This window comes from Lissotriton vulgaris, chromosome 1_1 (assembly GCF_964263255.1).
Source record: "Lissotriton vulgaris chromosome 1_1, aLisVul1.2, whole genome shotgun sequence".
Classification (NCBI taxonomy): domain Eukaryota; kingdom Metazoa; phylum Chordata; class Amphibia; order Caudata; family Salamandridae; genus Lissotriton; species Lissotriton vulgaris.
In genome coordinates, this window is record NC_141685.1 from 1,589,440,154 (window position 1) to 1,589,462,712 (window position 22,559).

At 44.3% G+C, this 22,559-nt stretch overlaps 1 protein-coding gene across 1 annotated transcript in view; it reads left to right on the forward strand.

Annotated features, from left to right (window-relative positions):
* The window catches only part of CFAP54 (cilia and flagella associated protein 54), a 2,285,874-nt gene that overhangs the window by 1,658,268 nt on the left and 605,047 nt on the right, over positions 1-22,559 (forward strand). The window contains exon 53 of the mRNA XM_086918163.1: positions 12,367-12,478. Within this exon, the coding sequence (XP_086774289.1) occupies positions 12,367-12,478 (112 nt within the window). The remainder of the gene's footprint in view (positions 1-12,366; positions 12,479-22,559) is intronic.

Here is a 22,559-nt window from a genome sequence, read left to right on the forward strand (position 1 = left end):
GGTAATTCCTTTTGGCTGCAGATAAAAAAGCTCGCAAGGAGAAGAGGTGAAGGACCGGGTTTTAGAACCCAGCGGCGTCAGGGAGAACGCCTGAAACCTTGGAGTTCCCCTGTCTTGGCAAACAGAGACACGGGATACTTCTTGATGACGTCAAAGACCAAAGTTTATTGGCTGCAACCAGGAACAGAGATCTACGAAGCACACACGGGTGGTTCGTCAGAGACTGCACAAATTCAATAAGCGGAGCATGGTCTTTTATGCCAAAAATCAAGCCTCAGGCAACATTACAAATTAGCATTTGGTGCATACAAACTGACCAATGACAGTGTAACATTTTGAAAGTAGCATATGACGGTAAACTCAGACAATCCCTTTTTCCGTTGTCCAGCCCACCAGAAGTGACCACGTACTTCCCAAGTTTCCTGTTCGATCAGGCCGGACAAACCCATCATAAAGCCTTCAACACAAATCAATAATTATATCGTAAAGGAAAGGCAGAAGCAGATTGGAAAGGAGATAGAAAGGTGGGAGCAGTATACCATAAACTCGGGCACGTCCTGCTCTTTGATCTTTATCAGACCAGCTGCTGAACAAGGAACTGGCTCAGCGAGGTCGGCCTCGGGCAAGGAGTCAGTTCGGCCAGGTCATTCAGAAGTCAGCTAAGACATACGTGTCTCAAGGACTCGTTCGGCCACAGTCATCGGGCCTATGTTAGGGCAACCACACAAAATGGCTGCCGTATACAAAATGGAACCCGGAGGTTCAAACTAAATCCTTAAATACAGAGTGTTCTCCTATATCGATTCTTACGAAAACACTCAGACACGCTACACTCGCCATTTGCGGTCTGCTGACACCAAAATCGTCCGTTTCCGACGATCTTTAGTGAACGGGTTCAGAACCATCGAACCCAGTTCGCGAATCACGGAACCACGAAGCCCTCCTTTTGCCCTTACATCGGCAACAGACCCAAACCCATGTCAATCTGAATCCGGATCTATATTCATCAGATCATCAATATGTTGCTGTAGCATCATCCTATTACTTAGTACCTCTCTCTGGACAGGTCTCCTTGCACACGAAGTAGCACAGAGGCCACAAATTGCAGGAGCACACTGTACACAGAGACAGAACATAAAAAGGATTGCTAAGACCATCCCAATGACCATCAAAATCTTCCAACCCCAAGTGGATATCAATCCCCATAACCATCCCATCAACGACCAATCTCCTTTGTCCAGATGGACAGAGTCGGAGATCTTATGTAGCTTGGAAATGGCCTGGAAGACTGATGGAGCGTTGTCTGGAATGAAAATGCAGCAGCTCGATTGAATCAGCTTACAAACTCCACCTCGATCTGCTAGAATAACATCAAGGGCAACTCTATTTTGAAGTGTCATGAGTCCATCCGACTGGAGCTCAGCAGTCAGGTTACCAAGGGCACCAGCAGTTTCAACTATGGTGGATTCAACCACTCTTGTCAACTGGCGAATATTCCTACTGTTAGCCATAGGCCCCCAGAACGGCAGGAAACCCTTAAAGAAATCTCCCAGTTCTTGTCCTGCAGTATCTTCTTGACTAAAGACACCTCTAGAAACTCTTGTTTTATGGTAATCTGCCGCAGCTGTAAAAGTGGGAGGTAACAGAAAGGAAACAAAACATGTGCCCGAGAAGGGGGGCAACCATGTATATGCTTTGTCATAGCAAACAAAGTAGGTACCCTTAGCAGCTAGGAACGCTGGGGAAGACTGAGACGCAAATACATAAGTATCAGCGCAAACGCTCTTCCCTAACTGAGCCTTCAGATTCTTGCCATTGCCCTGCAGACAATAGTGGCCCTGATGGGGCACTATCCAAATCGGTGGAGAACTTTTCGCTCGCTGGTTAACACTCAGACTAAATCCATATCCAGTAACGTTCCAACCACTATATGGTTGTCTCTCATCTTTCGGAATAGTCTCAACTGCATTAGTCCCTTTAACCATGTCGACTATGCCTCTAGCTAAAGCACTATTCTTCGTATTGTCTTTCGGTGAACGTAGGGGGTAGACACTATGGGCATAAATAAACATTGTTCTGTAAGCCCAAATCGAACCATTAAAGCTAAAGGGCAAAACTAAATAAGGAATACCCTTGTCAGTTGTATGAGGCATCAAACCACAAATCCAACAGTTTGTCATATTCATCACTAACTGGTGTTGGTGCAAAAGTTGGATGAAGGAATTGTTAGCAAATTCCAATCGTCTAACTACCTCATGCTCAGGCAAAGGATGAAAGGAATGAGAAGAAATAGTAGGTGAAAGTGTAGGTTGCACAGTGGGATTAGACGTCATTTTAAAAGAAAATGTTACATAACCAGCTATAAATATCATAAAGCTCAATAGTAAAAATAAACATGGTATCCAAAAACTTTTCTTCGATATTATTTTACATATTCGTTTTCTAAAAGTCAGTGTCTGTACAGGTCTCTCCAACTCATAGAAATCCATCCTAAACTAAATGTGCTCCCCGCGGTGGTAGGTTGATTCTGCTCAGGAGTGCCTCTGCTAACCCAGGAAGGCTGCCCCGAGCCAACAGAACCCTCGACCTAGTGTCTCAGGCTTGCACTCCCAAGACTGGTAGCAACCGCGACCCTAGCAGCAAGAACCGGATGGCGGTTCAGAAAAAAACAAAAATGAGTAGATCCTTGGTGGTGCAAACGGAAAAAAATCATCAAACTTTATTAGTCTTTATTTATTTGTCCATAACTCTCGGTCTCAGATCATAGCGACTCTTTCCAGCTAATTCTTGATCAGTGAGCAAAAGATGCGGCTCTGTGGTGTCCAATCGATCTGCAGGAGGTACTGATTCTTGCAATATACTATCACTCTCTTTCTCTGAGTTTGTTCCAATCAGTCGAGCATCGCTGAACGGTATAAACCGTGGGACAACTTCCGTTTCAGAGTCTGCAAGTCCCTCCTGGACCCACTTATCGTATGGCAAGGGCAAAGGTGCCCTCTTGGTGTGGGACCCGTGGATCCAGTTGCGCTTGCCTTGCACTCGGACCGCAGATCTTGTTGACAGGAGCACCTGGTAGGGCCCTGTCCAACGGGGCTGTTCGTTCTTGGTCCATTGAAAGTTACATACAAATATCCAAGACCCAGGTTCAATGGAGTGGCCTAGATGTTCTGCAGCTTGTGGAGGGCTGTCATGCACCTGTTGGCGTAAAACACTCATTTTAGTTGTCAGTTCACGCAAGTAGTCAAGCAACACAGGATACTCGAGGTCTCTAAACCTCGTTGGTCTTGGTACGCCCCAAATGTTCGCCGGGCGACCAAACACAACCTCATACGGACTCAAACCCATTCGTGAATGCACAGTCATTCTTGTGGACAGAAGTGCTAACGGCAAAGCATCTGGCCATTGCAAACCAGTGCTCGCTTGGATTTTGGCCAATTTTAACTTAAGAGTGCCATTATAGCACTCGACTAAACCAGCTGATTGGGGGTGATTTGCAGCATGGAATTTCTGCCTAATTCCGAGACCCTCACACACTCTCTTCATAACTTGACCCACAAATTCACTCCCGTTATCACTCCAGATAATTATCGGCATTCCGAATCTCGGAAAAAACTCCTTTATCAAAACATTTGCTGTGGACAAGGCAGTATTGTCCTTAAGGGGGTAAGCTTCTACCCATCTAGAAAAGGAGCAAACAACCACTAGCACATATTTTAAGTTATTGCATCTCTCCATGTGGATGAAATCTAGCTGCAAAGCCTCGAACGGATACGTAGGAGGAGCAAAATGACCAGCTGGTGTTGGAGTTCCCTTACCAGGATTATGCATCAAACACACCATACAGTTCTTGACCAAATTCTCTGCGCATTTGGGGATTCCCACGTTCTGCCAAACCGGGGCCAACAACTTGCAAATCCCTTTCACACTAATATGTGCCATTCCATGAGCCATTGTAACAACTGGAAGCACATACGCGTTAGGCAACAACCATCTCTGATGCTCTGACAAATCAATCCAACAACCATTCGAATCCAATCTACCTTTGCTTTCTCTCCATTCATTCAACTCTTTCTCTGTGGCTTCATCTTGAATCGATTTCACTCTCTCAATGGTATCTTCACACATACTCTTCTCTGGAACCCATCTCGCTAGACCCGCAACATACATTCGACTCATCACGTTTCTTGCAGTTTCTTTCGCAACTTCATCGGCAAACGCATTACCACGACCAACATCATCCGTAACCTTTTTATGGGCACTGCATTTCACAATCGCTACTTGCAATGGTAACGTAAGAGATTCGAGAAGTTCATTCACCAGTTGCCCATGCTGGATTTTCGTCCCATGCGATGTCAAGAATCCACATTCACGCCACAAACGTCCAAAACTATGAGCCACACCAAAGGCATACTGACTATCCGTGTACACATTCACCCGTTTTCCTTTCGCCAACACACACACTCTCGTAAGTGCGATTAATTCAGCTGCTTGTGCTGAGTTATGTGGGATACGTGCAGCTTCAACAATGGTATGCAAGGTCGTCACAGCATATGCTGCAGTTGTATCCCCATTCTGCAACTTAAAGCACGAACCATCAACCCACAAAGCATCATCACAGTCAGGAAGAGGAGTATCTCTGAGGTCTACTCTCCCTTTCGTCTCTTCTTCGGTTCTTAGAAAACAATCGTGCTGTTCTTCACTATCGTCATCTCTATCAAGCGAAATCGGCAACAATGTAGCTGGGTTTAAGGTATTGCACCTTCTGATGTGCACATGACTCGCTAACAGTGTAAGCTCATACCCTGACAACCGAGCACTAGTTAAGTGCTGTGTCTTGGTACGATTCAACAAGGTATCCACTGCATGTGGAACCATAACCACTAACGTATTATCCATAACCAAACCAGCAGATTGTCGAATTGAAACAGCCGCTTCTGCTGTGGCTCTCAAGCAACTCGGCATTGCTCTAGCTACAGGATCTAAAGTCGACGAAAAGTACGCACATGGGCGTTGCTTATCGCCAAACTGCTGAGTCAAAACTGACAATGCACATCCCTCTCTCTCGTGGACATACAATGTGAAAGGCTTACTGTAGTCGGGAGTACCCAACACAGGAGCCGAACACAACGCATTGCGTAATTCAGAAAAACTCTTCTGACATTCATCAGTCCAAGGAATAGGATTTGGAGTATCCTTAACTGTAAGAGCTATCAAAGGCTTCGCTAACAGGGAAAAGTTGGGAATCCACTGCCTACAATACTACGTGATACCCAAAAACGCACATACTTCTCTCTGTGTCGTAGGAACACTCATTTTCGCAATAGCCTGAATTCTTTCTGGGGTCAGTTTCCTTCCCTCCTTTGATAAGAGGTGACCTAGATAGGTGACCTCTTGTCGACAGAATTGCAATTTCGAGAGAGAGACTTTGTGGTGACAATCAGATAAATGACGTAATAATGACAAAGTAGCATCCTTACAAATTTCCTCAGTATCGGCGGCAACCAACAAATCGTCAACATACTGGATAAGGGCTGCACCTTCAGGTAAAATCAACAGATCAAGTTGTGTCTTTAAAGCTTGACTGCAAATCGACGGACTCTCGCAATAGCCTTGAGGAGAGCCTTTAAAGCGGAAACTTCGTCCTCCTAATGAGAATCTGCCAATATCCCTACTCTCCATGGCAATCGGGATGCTAAAGAAAGCATTCTTCAAGTCGATCACCGAAAACCAGGTGGCAGAGGCCGGAATCAGAGTCAATAATGCAGTAATGTCAGGTACAACAGGAAATTGTGGAACAACAATTTTGTTCACTTCACGAAGATCGATAACAAATCTATATACAGGAGGCTGTGAAGGATCAGTTCTCTTCAGAACAAGCAAAACAGGACTATTGCACACATTACCTCGCATTTCTTCAATAACACCCTTGTCTATTAGATCATAAATGATCGCTAGAAGCGCACGCTCACCATCACTCGAAATACGATATTGTGGAATGCGCGGTAACTTAGCATTCGCCTTCAGTGTCACAACATATGGGGGAATATCTAACAGGCCCACGTCATTTGGACCCGTAGCCCACAGTGAATCCGGTAACAAAGACAATTCCGATGGAAGACAATCTTTCGATACATACATCGGAGAGATCACATTCTCACCCAAAGTAAGATGTACTCCTGCCGGAGAACAATACAAAGTCGCATACAATCTCTTCAACAAGTCCAATCCCAACAAATTCTCATTACAACCTGTAGTCAAAAGAAGGGGTGCTTCAAACCTACGAGGACCAACAGAAAGGGGCAATGGAGCAGAAATCGGATTCGTAATGGGGGCGCAAAAAAAACCTACAGAAACATTATTAAAGCTAGACAAAGGTGCGCCAGGGAGTTTAGAACGCATAATAGAACTGTTCGTAGCACCAGTGTCTAGCAGAAAAGGCTCTGACACACCTGATGCAATCACTTCAACATAAGGTCCACTCTGATCTACTGGAACTGAAACAACTCCCTCTCTTTGTCCATGGCTGTCCTAACAATTGTTACCACTGACTTCGTCACCTTCAACATAATGTTCATCTACATAGTACTGTGCTGTCCTACTAGACGAATTCTGCTGCTGGTCAAAACTATTCATCGAATTCTGCGGAGGCAAAGGACGCACATTCTGTCCGCGACCTCTACCTCTAGGCGCTTGCTGAGCACCTCTACCTCTCACACCAGAAACACCATTCGCTCGTTGTAGCAAGACCGGACAACTATTCTTGTAGTGACCCTCTTCTTTACAATACGCACACTGATTAGGGCCATACGGAAAATGCTGTTGAGAAGACTCGTTCCTTGGCGAGTTTCTTGAATACTGTTGAGGTTGCTGATAATCACGCTGATTATTAACACGGGGTGGATAAGCTTGTTGTAGAAGAACGTTAGTCTTCAATTCCTTAGTCTTCTTATCCGCTTTCTCTAACTCATCCTTACGTCTATTCTCATAGTATTGAGCCATAGCTAGAATCTGCGCCGACGTAGAAACAGGCCAAGCACTCTCAGAATCCTTCAACTTAGTGCATAACTCGGGAAGAAGATTGTGCACAAATTTGTCGACGAACAATCTCTGGCCACCTTCAGTGGCCATATCCTGCCCACTATGATCAACAAAAGTTTCTTCAAAATGCGTGAAAAAATCTGACACAGTCTCATCTTTTTTCTGCTTACATGCAGACAACTTGTCCCAATTGACACGGACTTCAGGCATCAAAGTCTTCATAAAAGTAATAATCCTACCAGGAAGTTCCGTAATAATATTGTCGGGCTTAGCACCTCCAACTTGTCTATCATTTGCAGCGACAAGATTAACCCACAAATCACCCAATTCATTATCATGATCTGTATGTCGAATGACATTCCAGATGGGCTGTGGAACAACATTCCCAAACAACATATCTATGTCCGCCAAATTCATGATGCACAAACTCACAGTTTGCGTAAGCTCTTTATAATATCCCGCTGGATTTTTCCGCGGATCAGGCAAAGTCTGCTTAAGTGCTAAAACTTCAGCACGCTTCCAAGGAACATGTACCCACACTCACTGAAAGTGCGCAACAACAGGTGGCTGAGCAGTTGCATCAGCAGGTCTCCAAACCGGAGGAACCTCTCGCATCGGATACTGACGCGCTTTTCTCCCAACTGACGAGTCGGGCTCAAACAGCCGTTCAGAAGAATCATTATTTCGAAATGACAACGACGACGACACCGCTCTCTCGATGTCGAGTAGACTTACAATCGTTCCCTTCGCAAACTCAGAACGCAATCGAAACAACTCTTCAGGAGGTTTACCCACTTGATCCATCCATTGGTCATGGAGGAACGCACACATAATCTCAAAAACATTTAGTTGCTTAGGTGCTTCCCATTGCCGGAAAACATCCATGATACCCTCAAGATCGTACTGAGACGCATACGTTACCAATCTACGCGCCATGTGATCTAAAACCACTCGTTCATCTGTATCAGGCATTTGACTACGCGACTGTCTACGCTCACTCACAGGAGACATACCCAATTGTCCCAACCAAGGAGTCAGGAAACCAGAAAAGGGAGAAGGAGTAGTCGGAAGAATAAGGGAAGATGAAACAGTAGCAGAAGAAGCCAAAGTCGGAGCTGAAGAAGTGTCAAGAACAGACATAGGAGTAGCAGTCAAAGGAGGAGGCAAAGTTGGCGGCCCCAGAGGAGGCTGCGCCAAAGGAACAGTAGCCAACGGAGGAGCTGGCTGTAGAGGAATCGCAGGAGGCAAAACAACCGGCAATTGCACAGCCACCACTGGTGGCGGTGGTGCCGTAGCATTCTGCGCATAGGGTGGAGGTGAATTTAACAAATGCGACATTAAAGGATCTTTCACAAGATCTTTCTCGTCTTTCTGCTCTTTAGGCGGCAAGACTGGGTAGCATCTATCTACCGCTAACTTCCTCACTCTCAGCATCTGTTCACTTTCTTGTTCTTCTTCATTATCTCTATACGCAATGGCAGCTTGCACCATTGACATACCTCGTTCTCGCTTATTCTTTTTCGCCAATTTCATTTCTTTCTGTTTGGCTTCTTTGCGCCATATGCAAAAAGAGTTAAACATCGCTGGCCGGGCTTTCTTCTTGAACAACTTCACCTCGAGGTTATCTAGAATTTCAGTTTCAAAACTACCGTAACGGGGCCACTGTAGGACACCGTCATTCTTTGTATATTTTACCCAGATCTCATTGTAGCTAATGGGGCCCACACCATTTTTCACATACAAATCGTATGTAGGAGTTCCGATTGGAGGAACCGAACACGAATCCTCTAACCGGGAATCCCTCGACAAACCACAACTAAACAAGTGTCTAAAACTGCTAAAACCAGGCATCTTGCTCACTAGTCTAGCTTCAAACAACAAGGAAAATCTCGAAACGATAGTCTCGTGAATACACAAATCCCTTGGCTTTGGGGCCTGCAGGTACCAAATCAAAGCTATCCACTAAAGGATACCAAACAAACTAAGGACTAGGAGACGCTCCGCTTATACTTAACTGAAATGTCGATGGCGTCACGAGAAGACCCGTCAATCGTCTCGCTCTACAAACGTCTAGGGCTCCAAAACAGGGCAACAGTCAGGGCAGCAGTCCTTCGTAGCCGTCGGAAAGCGGGAAACCTCGCAGCAAAGACTTTCGGACCACGACGACATACAGGGGTCGATGAAGTGGCTGGCCTTCCTCCAGAATTTCCACACGAAGCTTCTAACGAACCTCTGGCTTGGACCGGTACCGCTGAAGTCGCCCCTACGTTGGGCGCCAACTGAAGGACCGGGTTTTAGAACCCAGCGGCGTCAGGGAGAACGCCTGAAACCTTCAAGTTCCCCTGTCTTGGCAAACAGAGACACGGGATACTTCTTGATGACGTCAAAGACCAAAGTTTATTGGCTGCAACCAGAAACAGAGATCTACGAAGCACACACGGGTGGTTCGTCAGAGACTGCACAAATTCAATAAGCGGAGCATGGTCTTTTATGCCAAAAATCAAGCCTCAGGCAACATTACAAATTAGCATTTGGTGCATACAAACTGACCAATGACCGTGTAACATTTTGAAAGTAGCGTATGACGGCAAACTCAGACAATCCCTTTTTCCGTTGTCCAGCCCACCAGAAGTGACCACGTACTTCCCAAGTTTCCTGTTCGATCAGGCCGGACAAACCCATCATAAAGCCTTCAACACAAATCAATGATTATGTCGTAAAGGAAAGGCAGAAGCAGATTGGAAAGGAGATAGAAAGGTGGGAGCAGTGTACCATAAACTCGGGCACGTCCTGCTCTTTGATCTTTATCAGACCAGCTGCTGAACAAGGAACTGGCTCAGCGAGGTCGGCCTCGGGCAAGGAGTCAGTTCGGCCAGGTCATTCAGAAGTCAGCTAAGAGGTACGTGTCTCAAGGACTCGTTCGGCCACAGTCATCGGGCCTATGTTAGGGCAACCACACAAAATGGCTGCCGTATACAAAATGGAACCGAGGTTCAAACTAAATCCTTAAATACAGAGTGTTCTCCTATATCGATTCATACGAAAACACTCAGACACGCTACACTCGCCATTTGCGGTCTGCTGACACCAAAATCGTGCACCCCAGGCTTCCTGACCGTCTGCTGTGACGCCGACACGGATTAATTACGTGCCCAGTTCCTGCTTCTTTCAGGTCCCTGGCCGCCATAATACTTCAATTGCCACGATCGCTCAGTGACGCTTCACTCGTCTATCCAAGCATCAGTCCCCAGGCGGTTAGACGACCTCCGCCGGATCCCTTGGATCGGGCCTGATACTGGAGCTGCCTACAGCACCCCAAATGAGACAACCTCGTCCTGAAGATGGTCCACATTGACTAAGGACCGAAAAGCCGTCGACTCCACAGCGCAAACAATAGGCGCACTCTGTTGTGACTCCATTAAAATTACGAATTGTGCAATATAAAGTCACTGATTTTTGTGTCACATGTTGAGCTATTCACTGCATATATTTCACCTTGCTCACCTTGCGCCGTCCGCCGCTGTTCACTCCTTCACTTGCGTTGCCACATACCACTTGTATATATTGAGCACCAAGTTTTATCGGTTGTCACTCGAATTCTTGAACTGTGTGCTGTACATAATTATTTCTTGATGAAGTTTTCCTTTCATGATTTGCATACTAAAATACTAAAATTAATTTTGAATTTAAATCCTTTGAATAAGTGTCTCCTTTCTCTGACCTATGTAATGCCTTGTGCATGCAATATAAATTGCCTTTTCATTCATACCTTTTGGGATATTGTTTTACCTTTATACCTTTGAACCCTAATCCCGATTGGTTTATGGGTCACACTCCTGTTTTTCTTTACAAAAAAAAAATGCTCCCAGGAATGACATTAGGTGGGTAATACAACTAGCAACATTTGTTACTTTTGTGTGACTATATTGGGTGGTGCAGTCATTTCTATCTAGCTGCCATTCTTTATTTTCAGACAACTGCCAGCTGATCATGGGATGCAAATGTGACTTTATCCCTATGGTGGTGTTCGGTCTACAGTTGACACTGAGACTGCTTCGGCTGTACATGCTTTGAAACTGGACATGCCTGAGGAAATGTAGAAATTCCTTCATATTAAGGAGGCTCCTGCTCTTTAAATACACCATTGGAGGAGAATCTGCACGGGCTTACCTTAATCATATTGTGGAAGCCAACAGGGTCAGGCTGGCGTATAGGCAATCAGGCAGTGCCCACAGGGCGGGTCTGATAGGTCAATGTGTGGCCCACTTTCGTGGCTGTTTGTGGGCCTGTCCTACTGTCTGCTGGGCCATTTTTTACGGTTGTTTTCCCAGATACGACAATAAACATTGCCTGCAGCAAGCTGTAATCCATGTGGTCTTCCATACGTTGCAAAACACTTATACAGCTTGTCTTTAAAGTTCAGATCTGCCCCAATCTGCAAACGTGGGCCACTTTTTGCCTTTCTGATTCACTAATTGTGGCCACTTTTATTTTGGTGGCTGGCCAATCTTTTATCTCAGCCCGACTTGAAGCCGACATGCCCCTTCTGTAATATGATTGTGTAGTTAGAGAAAAAAATGCAGGGTAACCGGATGATCTTCACTGTATTTTGCTCTAAACATGCCTGTACTCAGGTTAGGACTGGCACATAGGGTAATCTGGCAGTGCCTGAAAGGTTGGTTTGAAGGGTCCATGTGTGGGCCGTTCTCAGTCTGTTTGTGAGCCTGTTTCAGTCTGGCGGCCTGTTTTTCTCTGGTATTACTAGAAACATTGCCTGTCTCAAGCACAAATGCATTCCGATGCCCATATCTTTCAAAATACATAAATATAGGGCCGATTCACAAATTTAAAATTTAGATGAATTTCTAAGTTTACGACTTTTGGTATTCACAAGGGGCATTTACTACTGGTAAATGACCTTTATGATTTCGGAAAATCGTAAAGTTCAGCTTTTGGTATTCACAAAGGGCATCTACGAGTAGTAAATGCCCTTTGTGGATATCAAAAGTGATAATGTTAGACTTTCGTCTCAGTTTACCTATGTGGATCGGGCCCGTACAGTTTCTCTTTACAAGTTCAAAACTGACCTGCTTTGCAAACATGGGGCACTTTTTTAGCCTTCAGATTTATTTGTGGGGACAATTTTATTTTGGTTCCCAGGCCTATTATCCGTCCCAGCCCGACCCTGCGTATTCTGTATGGACGTTGCAGTTACATAATTCTGCATTTGTTTTGTGGTTCCAAAATCGTATCTGTACAGTACTACAAAATGTCTCAAATGAAACCCCGGAGTTATCCAATTGTAATAACACTGTGTTGTTTTCGCAGCGCTGCCATGGCTTTTGCCGCGATTCAGCTTTTCAGAGATGCCAACATTTTTATGATGCATGTTGTGCAACCCACTCATGTAGTGAAGCTGGCAGCTGAGCGGAAAGGGCAAGTATGTAGAACTGATATATAATTTCATTGTGTTTCTGAGCAGATATTTAGATAAGCTTTTGCATAATAATTACAGATTGAAGGTTAGTCGATTTATTTATCATTCAGCCGCTGTACCTACAATACCAAAGAGAAGCAGGAGGTTGCTTTGAATATAAATAGCTGAAATGTATAAGTAATATTTAAAGACTTTGTATTTCTGATTTCTGAGAGAGAAAGGGCTAAATCATGATTTTTTCAAGCAAACCTTCCAACTAACTTGACAAAACATTCTAAATATTTCATAGAACGCTCTGTAGAAGCACCCATGAAATAATCTTTCATGAAATGCCGCCAGAAAAGTCTAAACTGCTCCAGTGGACTTGAGAGTGGGAGGCTCATACGTATACATTGTAACACACAGGTGACAGAAGAGGGCCTGTCCAGTCAAATTTCATAAGAAACTGGGGAGGGCGGTCACATACTTGATGTATGTTGGGCTGAGGTCCTCCAAAGTCTAAACAATATATCTTCTAGAAGTAAAGAGGTTTCTTTGAAGACCACTAGGTTTATCAATAAAGCTCGGTGCGAGCAGCAAGAGATGAACAACATATAATTCCCAAATTAATTTTGTGAATAAAAAGATTATGGGTGACTACCATGAATTAAATCTTATGTAGGCACCCGAAATTATGGAAAAAAGACAACTGGTATTTTTTTCAAACAAAAGAGGCTCTTGTATATAACAATTTTAACACCATAGTGAGCTGGCTGTGATTCTCAAAACAACCATTGATTGTAGTAATGTATCAATTTTTGACAATGACGCAAACAATGGGCCACAGGGTAAAAGTGAATAATGTCACACATTTTCTTTTATGTTTAGCAAATGTCAATGTCAAAAATATGAGTGATTGAGAAAATTAATATCTTCACAACTGCTGCTGTAACATATTCACTGGTGCGTCACATGGGTACAACTTCGAGGGAAAGCTTCTTGGAACAAGCATTGGCAAAGCCAAAAGGTCTCAGCAAAGCCAAAGCTATGGACCTTGTCAATGTGAATGTCTATTAGCCATGTTGTCTAGCAACATATCTGCTGTTCAGCATGGCTGAAAGTTATTGAAAGCCCAGAATCACAGGATGGTGCACCGACACTGAGTCTCTACCCCCCCCCCCCCATGTTGAGTTTATTGTCCTGCCCATTCTAAAACAAAAAAGCACTATGAAGTGGCCTGTGCTGGCCACATCTTAGTGCTTTTTACAGTAAATTTCAGCCATGCTGAACATGAGATGTGCTGCTAGACAACATGCTAAAAGACATTCGCATTGACAAGGCCAATAGCTCAGGCATTGCTGAGATCCATTGGCTTTGCCAATGCTTGTTCGATATTGACAGGGTCTTGCTGAACAAATATGGAACTGATAGTGAGAAACAGTTGCGGAGCTTTGAAATAACATGATGGTGTGGCATAATGGGCGGAGCTGCTGACAGGGGAACTTGGGAACCAGGTTTGAATCTCTGGGTCTGCTGAACAATTTGCGATTCTTGGCAAATCACTTACTCTTCCCCCTGCCTGTGACAATGAATATGTCATTGTGGAATGGAAGTGAGCACTGAAAGCGCTTTAATACTTGCTGGTGTTAGCACTATGGCAAGATGGGGGACGGAATATGTGCTCCAATACCATCATATCGTGCAAAAACAAAAGCAGCAGCCACGAGGGAGGTAGCAGGGAGATGAGTCAAGAAGGGAAGCAGGAGGGGATGGGGAGATGGGCAAGCAATGATGGGGAAAAAACCTGAACTGAAGCAGGATTCATAACAACAATGAATGTGTCATTGTGTAATGTAACTGGTAAGCATTTAAAGAAGTCCAAAACCATTGGCTTGTTTTTGTGATATGGCAAGATGGATGACCGAGTGAGCACTACAATACCATTAGATCATGCAAAAAAGAAACATGTGCTGTTCGCGTTTTAACAACTTTTAAATAAATGCATTTGTGTATGTACACGTGCATGCATTTTAGTGGTATGTGTGTATGAATACATGATAGACGGCCTAAAAACACAAGTACTCCTATGGAGTGCTTGAAAACAAAGAGAAAATAGATCTGCAAACCGGGAGCAATGAAAGGAAACTTGTACTTTGTCCATGTGGGATGCAAAAGCCAAACAGAAGAAGAGGCCATGACGCCCACATGCCATGACGAATGGCATCAAAAAAAATGAGAGCAATGCTGAAGTTTACCAATAGTAGGAGCTGGGCAGCTGTAAGCCTACAGATAGAACACAATACGCTGTCTAGCCAAGACCTAAAAATGATTAGAGTTTCTTAAATACAAAGGGGCAGATTTACAAGGCCCTTGTGCTGCCAGTACATCACTTTTTGTGACGCACTGACAGCTCATTTGACTGCCCCATATTTACAAGGACAGGAAAAGCCACCCTGCATGGCTTTTCCTGTCCTTGTAAATACTGCCCCTTTACACACAGCACTTTGTGTGACAAGGGCATTCCATTGGTGTTGCTGTAGGTGTTTCCGCGCAACACCCATGGAACAAGACACATTTCCAGATTTAACCTGGGAGTGAACCTGGAAATGCGTCAGTATGCTATGCGACCTTATGGGTGGTGTAGCGAGGCGCAACGAGGAGGTGTTTTAATTTCTCCTTGTTTTTTCCTCTCTCAATGCGTACTGCATTCTTCAGCACGCATTGAAAGAGGAAAATGCCTGTAGTGATTGTTTTTACAAAAACTATCTCCCCATGACGCAGGCATCCTTGCACCATGATGCAAGAGTGCCTGCGCAAGCGCATGTCAGCTGTTTGTGCACTAGCACAGGGGAGAGCACAGGAATGCAACATAACATTGTAAATATGTCGCATTCATGTGCACTGAAAGTGTCGTAGCGTGGCGCAGTTTAAGGGCTTGCGGTGCCATGCTGCGGCACCTTCTTGTAAGTCTGGCCCCTAATAGTTTGTTAAGTCATTATTCAATACACTCATAAGGAGCACAGTTGGATCAGTCTTTTTAACTATTTGTAAATAAAAACAATGCTTTGTGCAGGGACCACAACTAATAAATGTTGGTTAATGTATGGGAGAGGATAGAGGGAGAAGGAGGTAGAAACTGAAATGCGTGGTTTAAAAACTATGACAGCACATCAGTACAGTCACTTTAGGAAACACCGCACCAATATGGAAGTTGTTGTGTGCACGACCTATCTGAAAGTGTAAATAACTGAAAATGATGTGCTTTTAAAATCTCATACTATAACGAGTGACACATTGCCAATGTTTGAGGTTGGCCGCCTATTAGGATGTTCTGGTTATATTCTGTTTTTACACTAGATGATGCTGCCTATTGGAGAGCTTATCCAACATAAAAGATGCCAACAAGAACTTGACTTCACAAAATTATCTTGGGCTCTCTTACCAAGAACACTCATTTGTGTCCAACTCCATAGGTCTCTTACAGTCACCACTATCCTAACCCACTCAGTAGTACATGTAACATTACACATAAGCATCTGTGGATTTTTTTGGTCCCTTTCGGCCAAATGGCAAACTAAGTTTTTGAATGACACTTGAAATTCTGATGCACTAGAGCAAATTAAAGACCAAATGCAAAGAAGCAACATAAGCAAACAATAATTCCCATAATAGGAAATAAAAATGCACACAAAAAATATAAAAGACAAGCATAACGATGAAAGGGTGAACTGGCTTTCAAATAGATCTGATGCAAACATGATGTTCCACTACAGGATACACAGGATGTTATTTTTAAAAGATTTTTGGGGACAAGCATAGATTAAGTCTGCAGATGAACGCTGAAATGATCTCCTTCATTGCAAACCTCAATCTAACTAAATCAATATCAAGTTGATGGGCTGATTCAGTTTAAAGGATAATACACACAGAATGAAATCATGAAACATTCTTCTTAGTTTAACATTTTCAGTACTGGCCATACAGTCCACTGATTGCATTACTATGAAAAAAAGATGGAGTGATGAGCAATATCTGATAGTGACATCTAACTGCCTTTGAATTTCCCACGTGCCAGGCTGGATCCGGAAGATTTTGCTTTGTGCAATTCCACTGTGAACTGGTAGGTGGTGTCAGTCAGCTCTGTGTGATGTTGTCGTCTGTGCTGTTGCAACGTCTGCGTCACTTATATAGGCACCACCTTGGCGTGCTGACGGCAGTTCTTTTTTTTTCCATGCCAGCCAGTGCAGCTCTGTGTAGAGAGCTACCCTCTCTCACTTTTTGACAGGCTTTATTCAACATTTTGTCAACCACTTTTTGTTGTGTTGGCTTTTTCCTCGTGTCAAAGAAGACTTTTGGTTTCAAGCCGTGCAATGCTTGTCACTGTGCCATGTTGATGATGGTTCCACACCTGGTTTGTCTTTGGTGCATGGAGCGCGATCACGACTCGAAGTAGTGTCCCGACTCCCGGACCATGGCTCCGAAAGCTTTGAGGGAGAGGTCCCTACAGCTGCTTGTGGCCTGGCAATTGGCACTCCAACATTCTCCCTGGAGATCCCGTCGTGGTCAAGAGGAAAGTCTGGGCACCATTCCGGGAGTCCCAAGTCCTCGTCTTCCCACTTGAAGTCATTGAGTCAGCCAGGTAAGAAGCACAGGAAGCATAAGAAGTCGAACTGTGCTTCGACCTCTCCCTCGTGTGTTGGTCGACTCGATGCAGGAGTCTTGGCGCTCTAGGCCTTGTTCCTCAACACCTGCACTGGGTCGGCTTCATGCTTCCCAGCCTTCCAGGTGCTGTAGTGACCCCGTCTAGCCCAAGAAATGTTATGATGCCATGTGCCTTATATTTGGATGTCCAGAATCTATTGGTTCGCTTTTGTGCCCCGGAGGCTCAGAGGGGGATGCATTGGGTTCTACAGCTCTGGCCCCGGTGCAGATGAACCCAAGTGGATCCAGACAGAAGCTGGTCATACCACTGCAACCTTCCCTGGAGTAGTCCTGCTGCGACCCCCATTCTTATCCTCAATTATCCAGAGCCAGATCGGTGTGTACCAACTCTGATAGAACCCTTATGTTCTAGGTCACTTCCTCAGGCCTTTTCTGAAGGACGAAGAATAGAGGAAGATTGAGAGGGGTCTCAGGACCCTTTACAAGACCAGCCTTATCAAGAAATGGACTGGTATTAGGAATTCGGTGAGGCCATCAGACTAGGTACCTTTCTTGATTCTGGCCATCTTTCTCCCCCTACTGTGGCTATGGAGGAGCGAGCATCATATGCGTTGGTGGTGCGAAGGGCAGCTATGGTCCTGTGCCTTCAGCTCCCTTCCATCGCAGTCAAGATGAATATCTTGCAAGAGGTCCTGCAGCCTAGTCTGTCCTCCTTGGAACCCTTGCTGGCTTTCAACAAGGCCTTAACTGATGTCCTACTGTAAACCTGGTCCAAGACCAACACAGGGGCTTCTGTAAATAGGACAACTGCCTGCTGCCCTCGCCTTGCACCGGGTAACCCTAATTCCCCTCACCAACCACCCTACCCCAAGAGCTTGGTGGTCTGAGACTTTACCTCCTAAGGCACGTTCCCTTCCACTTCCCGATAGGGAATGCAAGAGGCTGGATATCTGGGGTAAAAAAATGTTTTCTTCCGCCAGCCTTGCATTGCTATTGGTGAACGTTGCATGTTTATTGAGCTGTTATTCCCACACTTTGTGGGAAACTGCTGCACATGTGCTGCCACAGGTTCCTGAGGAGGCCTGGACTACCCTCTTCCAAGCAGTATCAGATGGGAGAGAAGAAGCATAGTTTGCCATTCATTTTTTGTCTTGACACGATCGACTCGCTGGGCAGACCGATTTCGTCGATGGTAGCTGTTTGACCCCATGCCTGGTTGAGAACTTCTGACTTTTCCAAGTGATGTCCAGGCCTCTCTCATGGACAGACCCTCTGATGGCACCCGTCTCTTCAGGGACAAGGCAGACATGATGCTGGAGCGCTTTAAGGACTCACAGGCTCTAGCCAAGTCCTTGGCCTCTTAGTGGCCACTTGTCCCCAGCCTGCAATTCTCCCCTTTGTTGGCTAAGGAAGGGGCTTTCAGCTGTGCCAGTATATCCCAGCCACAAGACTGTGCATATTCAACAAATTCTGTGCAGCCGTGGGCGTGGCTCGTTCCGAACGGTGAATCTGGCAGCCAGAGGTCAGACTAGTCTTCCACCTCTTGCAACCTTTGCCTCCAAACCTTCCTAGTCTGGAACTTCAAGATAATGGGCAGCCAGTTGGTGGCAAGATCAGCCATACTCCACCACTGGTAGAATATCACCTTGGACAGGTGGGTCTTCCAGATAGTCTGAAGGGGCTACTCCCTCCCCTTCTAGAATACCCCTCTCTTCATGCCTCCAACTTATGGCTAGCGGATGAAGGATCACCTGACTTTGCTTCAGGAGTAAGTCATGAATCTCTTGGCCAAGGGAGCAATAGAGTGTATTCCTGAGCCAGAAGTTGGCTGTGGTTATTATTCCTGCTACTTTCTGTCCCTGATGAAGGAAAAGGGCCTGCACCCTATCCTAGATCTGAGAGCCCTCAACTACTTCTTCAAAAACAAAAAGTTTATGAATCTCACGTTGGCCCTGTTTTGGTCTGCCCTAGAAGAAGGAGCCTGGCTGGTAGTGAGGGACTTGCAGGATGGGTATTTTCACATCCCGATCTTGGAGTTACCTGTGGTTGAAAGTAAAAGTCAAAGTCAAAGTCAAAGTCAATGTCAAAAACCACTTTATTCGATTTAGTTAAAAATCATAAAAGCATTCTACAATCACAAAAAAGGGACAATACAAATTCATGAGAAATTACATAGATCAATGGGTCAATAGTGTTTATATATTCACAGTTTAAAAACAGTTAAAAAACAACACCAATAGTAATTTATATATTCACAATTTAAAATACAACTAAAGAGGAATAAATATTTGGCTAAAAATTTACAGGTACAAAAAACAATATCTATTTCATCCTTCCGTGCAAAACCCTTATGTTACATTTTAAGTCGTCTCCTCCTGATCCTAACAGCAGCAACAAGATAATTGGCCACGCTAAACATAGCCAAAGCTGAATCCAATAATTGGAGATACAGGAGGGCAGGTTTTGCCTGATGGAAGGCTTTATCCTTCAATAAAGGTACCAGGTATTTCTGTCTGGGCACAGTAAAAAAATGACAGAACAACATAAAGTGCATATTATCTTGCGTTGAAAAGTTGTTGCAATTACAGACAGGGGCATCCTCCTCCCTATACCAGCCTTGACTATCACAAAGGACCGTATAGATCTGGTTAAACCGGAGTTTAACCAGAAGCCACCTGTGAAAAGGGATGTTAACAATGGTAAGGTACGGTTGTATAGTAAGGCAGGTAATGGTCAGGAAATGGGCTCTGACCGTGGGTTTAATCAGTTGGCGTTCCTCCCTTTCCACATTTTTCAATTTGGTAAAATTGAGCTTAACCCAATCTAGATCAGATTTCTTTAGACCTTGAGGGACCGAAAAAATATCAGGACGACCAAGGTCCGAAGAACACTTATGAATGTATGATAGCCAAGCAATATTTTTAGAATTATCCAATTTTAAACAGTCCGCCAGTATTTTATGATTCAAATTTAAGTTGTTGTTGGTCCAGGTCCTTATCCATAACAAAATAGGAGACATTAAAAGGGTGTCAGAAATATACCCTAGACCAAGTTCCTGGTGAACTGAAAACGTGGCTGTAGATTGGGGAAGCCCTAAAATGGATCGAAGGAACTTGTTTTCTTCCCTTTGAATAGATTCACCATTCACATAACCCCACAGACCTGAGCCATACCTGGCTATTGCCACAGATTTCGCCCTATACAGGTTTAATAAAGCACCAGTTGGCTTCCCACCCAGTCTCCTAGAAAAACTTAAAATAGCATTAGCTGAGCTCCTAACTGCTTTAGTTTTAGCAATGATTTGGGGAGACCAGCTTCCCTTGGTGTCAAAGATTACACCCAGGTAAGTAAAAATTTTGACATTAGTGATCACGTCACCATTGCAATAGAACTGCTTGGAATTATTTTTGACAGCCCCAAAAGCCATGACGTGAGATTTGGAGTTGTTTATCACTAAGTCAAGTGAAGACATAAAATTATTAAAAGAATTTAAAAGTCTTTGCAAACCTAAATGGGTCCTAGCTATCAGAGCTGCGTCATCCGCGTACAGGAGAACAGGGATACGAGTATTCCCTGCACGCGGAGTGTCCAAGGTAGCAGTTAAAAGAGTCTTCTCTAATGAATTTATATAAAGAGTGAACAGCATGGGAGCAAGAATGCAGCCCTGCCGCACGCCCCTACTTGATTTTAACCAAGCTGTACGATTACCTTCTTGGTCCATTCTAATAGAAGCTTTTAGATCCTTGTGGAGTTCTGCCAAAAAATATACAAGGGGAGGATCGAGTCCCAATTTTAACAACAGGGTCCACAGCCGGGCTCTATTAACCAAATCAAAGGCTGTGGACAGGTCCATAAAAGCAACAAAAATTGACCCCTTTTTTGCAGTAGTATATTTCGAAATTATCAAATGAAGATTTAAGCATTGGTCCTCTGTTCCTCTGCCTGCACGAAACCCGTACTGGGCATCTGTTAAAATATCGTTGTCTAGAGACCAACTGTTAATTCTGGCTAGCAAAACTTTGCCCAAGATCTTCATGGAAGAATCCAATAAAGAAATTGGTCGAAAACACTTGGGGTCACATCTTTGGCCCTTTTTAAAAATGGGTACTATGATTGAGCATGCCCAAGTTTTTGGCAAACCCCCCCTCATGCACACAGTTAAAAACATTAGCTAAGATCTCAGCCCACATCTCAGGGTTAAGTTTGTAGAGGTCCAGAGGGACCCCGTCTGAACCCGGAGCTTTATTAGCAGCAGAGCCTAAAATTGCCAGCTCTACTTCTGATTTACTAAAATTTAACTTAGTAGGAGAGGTTGGGGAGTAGGGCATTGTAAATGCCTCAACTATTTCATTTGAGCCATATATATTAGAAAAATGATTAATCCAGTCCGCTTGAGGGATATTTATTTCAAGATCTATGTTATTTGTTTGAGCAAATAAAGGATTATTAATTATGGCCCAGAATTTGGAACTTTGTTTAAGGGTTGTAGAATCCATTAAAGAATCCCATGCTTCATCTTTGATGGCCTTTTTTCGCGATTTAACCGCCATAGCATATTCTCTTCTCAGCTGTGCCACCAAAGACCTATCTCTAGGGGATTGTTTAAGGGCTTTCAACAAAGCTGAGTGTGCCTTGGAGCAAGTGCGATCAAACCACCTAAACACTGGGGCAGGACCCCTCCTTGGTTTAGCTGTGAGCTCTTTTTCTACTCTGGCACAGATAGCTTCAAAGGCACTAACTACCTCCTTCCCCCTCCTCTCTCCATCCCTACATTTCTCAATTTCTACTGCCATGTATTGCTCAATTAGACCATGAAAGTCCTCTGGGCAAACTTTACACCATTTAAGACGCCTTCCCTGGTCTCTACTCCTTACATCCCTTGCAGAGGTGGCCCTCAGATCCCCTTTGCACAAGCCAGAGAGAACGTCCAAAACTAACAACACCGGATTGTGGTCACTGAACACCGCTTACAATTGCATTATAGAACAATACATAGCGTAGGAGCCCCGGGGACATAAAAAAGTAATCGATAATCGATTCACTTCCCCTTGCATTATACGTGACCACACGGTTTGTTGGATCTGAGAACCCAGGTTCATATAAATCATTTGATGATAACAGATTTTCCATTGCCACACCCTTAGGGCTATGTTCAAAATGTGGCAACGATGTGTGATCTGGACCGGTATCATCTACAATCTGGCAATGAGACTCACACAGATGCACATTAAAATCACCCATCATAATTAACTGAACAAAAGTGGTTTGTTTTGACATGTAATTAATTAAAAAGGAGGAAAAACCGTCTAAAACAAAATTAGGGGGCCCCCCCTGCATGGAGTTGTAACAATTTATAAGCACAATCTTGTTCTTGTCTGCCAAACGAATTTCCACCAGCTGAAAAAAGTGAGAGGAACTGGGGATTTCTTTGACAGTCCCTACT